Source organism: Uloborus diversus, chromosome 8, assembly GCF_026930045.1.
Source record: "Uloborus diversus isolate 005 chromosome 8, Udiv.v.3.1, whole genome shotgun sequence".
Classification (NCBI taxonomy): Eukaryota; Metazoa; Arthropoda; class Arachnida; order Araneae; family Uloboridae; genus Uloborus; species Uloborus diversus.
In genome coordinates this window covers 144,444,836-144,450,835 of record NC_072738.1, presented here as the reverse complement: position 1 = coordinate 144,450,835, position 6,000 = coordinate 144,444,836, and the positions used below count along the sequence as shown (strand labels likewise).

At 32.2% G+C, this 6,000-nt stretch overlaps 1 protein-coding gene across 1 annotated transcript in view; it reads left to right on the top strand.

The window, feature by feature from the left end:
- The first annotated feature begins 1,661 nt into the window (after positions 1-1,661).
- The window catches only part of LOC129228656 (NCK-interacting protein with SH3 domain-like), a 30,500-nt gene continuing 26,161 nt past the window's right edge, over positions 1,662-6,000 (top strand). The window contains 1 exon segment of the mRNA XM_054863340.1: positions 1,662-1,850. Coding sequence (XP_054719315.1) covers positions 1,662-1,850 — 189 coding nt within the window.

The window sequence follows — 6,000 nt, the reverse complement described above, 5'->3', positions numbered from 1 at the left end:
ATAGTATGACTATAGACTAGAATATTTAAATTCATTTTAACCCAATTTCAGACATCCTAACTGTTTGAAATTTTGCTCACATACAAAAATCCAAAATAATACAATATTATTTTTTAGCATTTAATTGCAATCTCAAGAAGTAATGCAAAGATTTAAACAAAAAGAGAATAAAATAATTGGTGACCAAACAATTAACTTAAAAAAAACCAAACAAACAAGGGGGGGGGGGGGTGATATCAGTTGTCTTAAATTACTCATTGTTAGCCATTCAGTATTCAGATGCAGAATTCTAGCAAAAATATAAATTGAAAGCACTTCAGACTTTTCTTAAAAAACATTATCAGTAATATGATTTTGGTCAATTATTTTATTCCAACAATTTTAAGTTCATTCCAAAAATTTTGCTAAACTTCATTGTGGGACACCTTTCGCTGCTGAATATATTTTACTTCAAAGATTATTTTTCACTTCTTAGCTCATAATGCTGTAAAACCGTGTTTTTTTTTTAATAAAGTTTTTAAAACAATTTTTTTTTTAAATATAAATCGTTAAATTAATCGTACTATTAAAACAGAAATTTTTTTTTTCAAAAAAAGTAAAAAAAGAAAACACTTTCAGTCCAATTTATATCCTACAGATGAAATTCACAATAGTTCATCAACACACAGAAAAATTTTAAATCTAAAAAGCACTCTTGTTAGTTAATTGAAAAAATAATCAGAACGTACTAATGCAAATAACAAAAATAATGATAGTTATTTGAACTTATATTTATAGGTTTTGGAGGAAATATCGACTTTCGTAAAAACCTAAATAGAAAATAAAATGTGACGCATTTGACTGGAAACTTGAAATTGTAAATGTAGACAATAATTACATTGGAATCTAATTAGTAGAATGAAACAAATACAAAATGTCATCTGGTAATGATTAAAATGCAAAACTGAGCAAGATAAAGAAAAGAGATTGAAGAAAAATAACATAAAATGGGTGTATTGTGTGCATGAAATTAAAGCGACCGGAATTAGAAAAATGAAAAGAAATAAAATAGCAAGTGCAAGATGATACAAGGAAAACGATAAATTTCAGCAAACTTACCAGGTGTAACTATCAAAAAGTCATTTTGGAAACTAAAAAAGTTGTATGCCTATTAGCAAGCATTTATGAAAACATAGCTTGTATTTTTCAAAATCTAGGAACTGAATTACGGCATTTTGCTAGAAAAAGGAAATGATGAATAAAAAGGATCTTTCGTACGATGAATCACATATCACCCATCATATAGCAACTTTGTTTTCATTCACATTAAAAATTAATTATTAAGACACCGACCCTCTCTAAATTCACAACAGAGCCCAGACCATATCCCATAAGTTGAGTGGTGACAGATTACGTGCACATCAGAGAAAAATTAATACTTTCGGTATCGAAATAAGAGTTATTTTCATTTAAATTGGGGTTTAAGGTTGCTATAACAATCTATGTTTCAATGAAGAACCACAATTCAACAGATTTTATTCACTAGTTTATTTTTATTTGCAAAATCAAGAAAAACTTGATTTAAAGGGAAAATGTTTCATCTGGAAGTGAGAAAGTTTAGTCTGTGAAATCTGTAATATGGCAACACAGACATATGTCAGTAATGTTTACATTCTGCAACTATGTCTTCTGTATATTTGTTTGTTGCACGGTATTCATTTTCCGCTGACCACAAGCAAGTCTTATTGTTTAAAGAAGGCGATCAATTTCTCCATATTCCCAGTTTATCAAGTAATCCTAATTGGGCATTATGTGTGGACATGAAGGGAAATGTTGGTTTCGTTCCGTACACCTATGTATCAAACAAACAGGTGACTTTAGATGTTTTTTAATGAAAAATTTTATAAGATTTCCGAACTTACATTACAAGATACGGTTCTATTCGATTTTAAGTGTTTCAATTCTTTCTGATACAAAAATAATGAAAATCGTAGATTATGCATGAATTATCTTTCTTTTATTATTTTCTTGCTCGACTTCTTTCATTCAATACCTTTTATTCAATCGCTTTATAAAGTACACAGTAAAAGTTTGTTCTAAACTTTTTTTTTTTTGAAATGATAGTTGTTTTCATTCAAGTTGCCGGAAATACTTCGGTACCTAACTAAAATTCTTGCCAAATTTTTCGACTCCTAAGCGCTTTTTATTTAGGCCATGCTAATATTTCCAGAGTGCAACGTTTACTGTCTAAAATTTGACAACCGTGCCAAAATATCACCGAGTTGCTACTTCTCCAAGTTTCAGCTAGTTTTATCTGGTTGTGACTGGGTTCTAAATTTCTTCTCTGAATAACAAGCCCTTTTGTAAATATGAAAATACTTAAAATTTTGTGTATTAGAAATTCATTAGGTTTATAAGCAAAGTGCGTGAAGGTCTAAGAGCTCTGTGATGCATATCTCATACCACCACTGAATAGTTTGTGTTGAAACATCCATATGCTAGCTGGTACTGGGCAGTATTTGGTGGCTGCAACTTTTGTCTGTGTGTTGGCTGTGCACATGGGTGCCACAAGCAAAATTTTAAAGGGGGGGGGGCGCTCAAATATTTCCCCCATGGTTTTGGTTTAGCAGGATATTTTCCCTGTGGAAACTGATTTCAATAGAGATTAGAGTGACTAAAATTTAACATTTTTTATAACTTTTTCAATTATGGCTGAAAAAGAAATGTTTTTAAATTTTTGCAAAGTAAAAAGTACTGACAGTAAGGAAGTTCTTATTTCTATAGGGGGGGTGGGGGTTGAGCCCCCACTTTCCCCCCATATGGGTTCCCTTGGCTGTGCGCACACACACAAAATTTGTATGTTGATGCTTGTGCCTAGTGCATCATAGAAATTTTGGACAGCTGTGTAGGAAAGATGGTGATCCCCGAGTCCAAAACTCTCTTTTTAAGTTAAATATTTAATTCCCTTAATTTTTTGAAAGTCAAAAGTTACTCTCTTATCCTGTAATTTTTCATAATCTCATCAGTTTTATGCATGTGTAACTTAAAAATCAAGTCTGTTTCTGTGGTCACCCCTGAATTATTACTGCCTCTATTTACATTTGCTTGAGTCAGAGTTGGCTATTTTTAGCCTAGACACCCCTTGAAGAATTGTGATATATCACTGGTAGTGAGAAGAGTGTTTTGTTGGCGCGGTTATTAAAGGACAGTAAAAAGTAACATATTTCAGGCAATTATGGTTCAATTCTGAACATGGAAGTTAACTGACCATTTCTCATGTGGAACAAATGTAGACTAATTCTATTTTTCTATTTGAACAAATATAAAAAACAGTGAACATTCTTTTTGATATTTTAAGTTTTACCAGTATATAGGAGAAAAGGGGCCCATCTGGACAATTTTGATTTAAAACATAAGGCATGAAATATGCTTGTAGGGGTGTTAAATATATCTTAGCATGTATGTGTATATACTCTCAATATCACGAAGTCGAAGACTTGATAAAAAAAATTGAGTTTTCGAGATAACAAGGTCATAATTATAATAAAAAATACGTTAAAAATTAGTCACTATAGTTAAAAATAAGTGGAAACATGTAATGAAAGTTGAAAAAAAGTAAATACAATAGCAAAAATTTATTTTCAAAATGAGCCAAAAATAATAGAGAATAAATGATAAAAAAGAATGCTCTAGTGCAGGGCTCTCCAACCTACAGCCGGTGGACCGAACCCAGCCCGCGAATAAATTTTGTCCGGCCCGCGGGAAGCCTACAAACTTTTTCTTCTTTCGGAACAAAGAGAGTCCCATTGGAAATATAATTGAGACATTATTTTTAATTTCCAATAATCATTTAAAATATTTTTACCATTTATTTTAATTGCTTTTTAATCATTTTTTGCCGGTTAACTACGAGTGCAGTACCCATCTCTTTTTGCTCTTTCCGAGAACAAATTTCTTTTCTCCATGCCACATCCTCCTGGAAGTCCCCTGGCATTGGGCATTTCCTGGAGAGTAATGTGACCAAGGACAAAATTTCTGGAAAAAGATGTGAAACCATTTCTATCCTTGGACTTGATTTTAAACACCCAAAAGGTGTTACTACAGATGGTGAAAAAAATGTGTGTAGTCTCAAAATCGGAGCAGTTGGAAACATTTCCGATTTCATAAAAACAGTTGGAGGTGTTCAACCCATGTTTTTTCACTGCATTATCCATCAACAAGCCTTGTGTGGGAAACACTTGAAAGTAGCTGAAGTAATAAACGTAGCTGTCAAAACAGTTAACTTCACTAGATCAAGTTCCTTCAAATGCTGTCAATTAAAAAAATTCCTTGATAAATTGACAGCGATTACCCAGAGGTTCTGTACCATTGTGAAGTTCGCTGGTTGAGCAGAGGCAATTATTGCGGCAGTTTTTTTAACTTCAAGAAGCGATTGACATTTTTACTCGTATGACTTAACAGCGTCGTCCTGTACCTTAACTTTCTGACAGTGTATTTGTATGAAAACTCTCTTACGTTGTTGATCTCGCGACTCATATTAATTTTCTAAATTTGAAATTGCAAGGTGGAAACTCTTCAGTTTGTGACTTGTACCACCATGTCAAAGCTTTCGGACAAAAACTCATACTTTTTGAAAAGCATTTAGGATCTATAAAATTTGATTACTCTGAAACATGTAAGAACTGGTACAGATGTGATATGCCTCCCCATTTGGCTTTGCTAAGAATGATGTATGACATATGTCGTCATACATTGTTTTCTTGGCGCCAACAGGAAAAAGTCGCCCAGGGTGAGGTATATCACATCAGTTCCGTAAGAACTTAAGAGCACTACGCACTGCTACCTTTCCCAAGGATTACATTTTGGAAGTCATGTCTCAGCTAGGATATGAGTTTGAAACCCGCTTTGAAGAAATTCAACCCTTTCAAAACCCTTTAAAGTGTGATATTGACAAGGTGCCTTCTGATATGAAACTGGAAATCATCAAGTTTGCAACTAATGACTTACTCAAGAAAGCATTGTAAGAATGCCACAAGAAAGGTAACCTACTTCTATTTTACAGTTCTCTACCAGAAAAAGATTTTAAGAACTGAAAAAAATCATGCTAGAGCTATGTTTTCTCTTTTTGTATCCACTTACAAATGTGAACAGACATTTTCAAAATTAAAGTATACTAAATCTAAGTATAGATCTTCTTTATCAGACGAACTTTTAAAATCCCTCTTAATGATAGGAGCTATAAAGTTAGTCCCTGAAATAGACTGAAATTTTAAGTGGTAAACAAATGCAATCTTCTCATTAAATTTTTAACTTATCAAAATCTTTTAAAAGCTTTACACGTATTGAGTTCTTATTTATTTCCAAGTTTTTAATCTTCATTAATTCAATAAAATAAATTTGTATTGCATTGCAATAATTTTGTCTTGAATCACTCACTCATTAGCCTTTTTTTTTTTAAACTTCACTTTATTTTGTGACAAAGAATACCTTTTATTTCACTTTCCTGAATTATTCTAAATTTTACCAGACTCTCTATCGTTATATTATTAGAGATTTATGAGCATTTAAAATATAATTTAATTTAGCCAACAGCAAATATGTTAAAAGAAATATAGCAACTGAGAAGCAAGCCCAGAAATGTTCAAAAATCACCACTGAGCGCTTATAAAAAAAAATCTATGTATATTCGGGATGTATGGGTGGAGTGAGGGGGGGGGGGTAGTGCTAAATAGACCATCAGAACAAAAATATTGTTGTACCCAGGGGCGTAGATAAGGGGGGGGGTTTGGGGGACAAACCCCCCCCCCCCCCGAAAAGTTAGTCCCAAAAAAAAAAGAGAAAAAGAAGAGAGAGAGAGAAAGAAAAAAAAAAGAAGAAAAAGGAAAAAATTCCAAGCGATTATACATATATATATATATATATATATATATATATATATATATAAATATTTTATATATATATATATATATATATATATATATATATATATATAAAAGAAGTAACCCCCCCCCCCCCCACCGA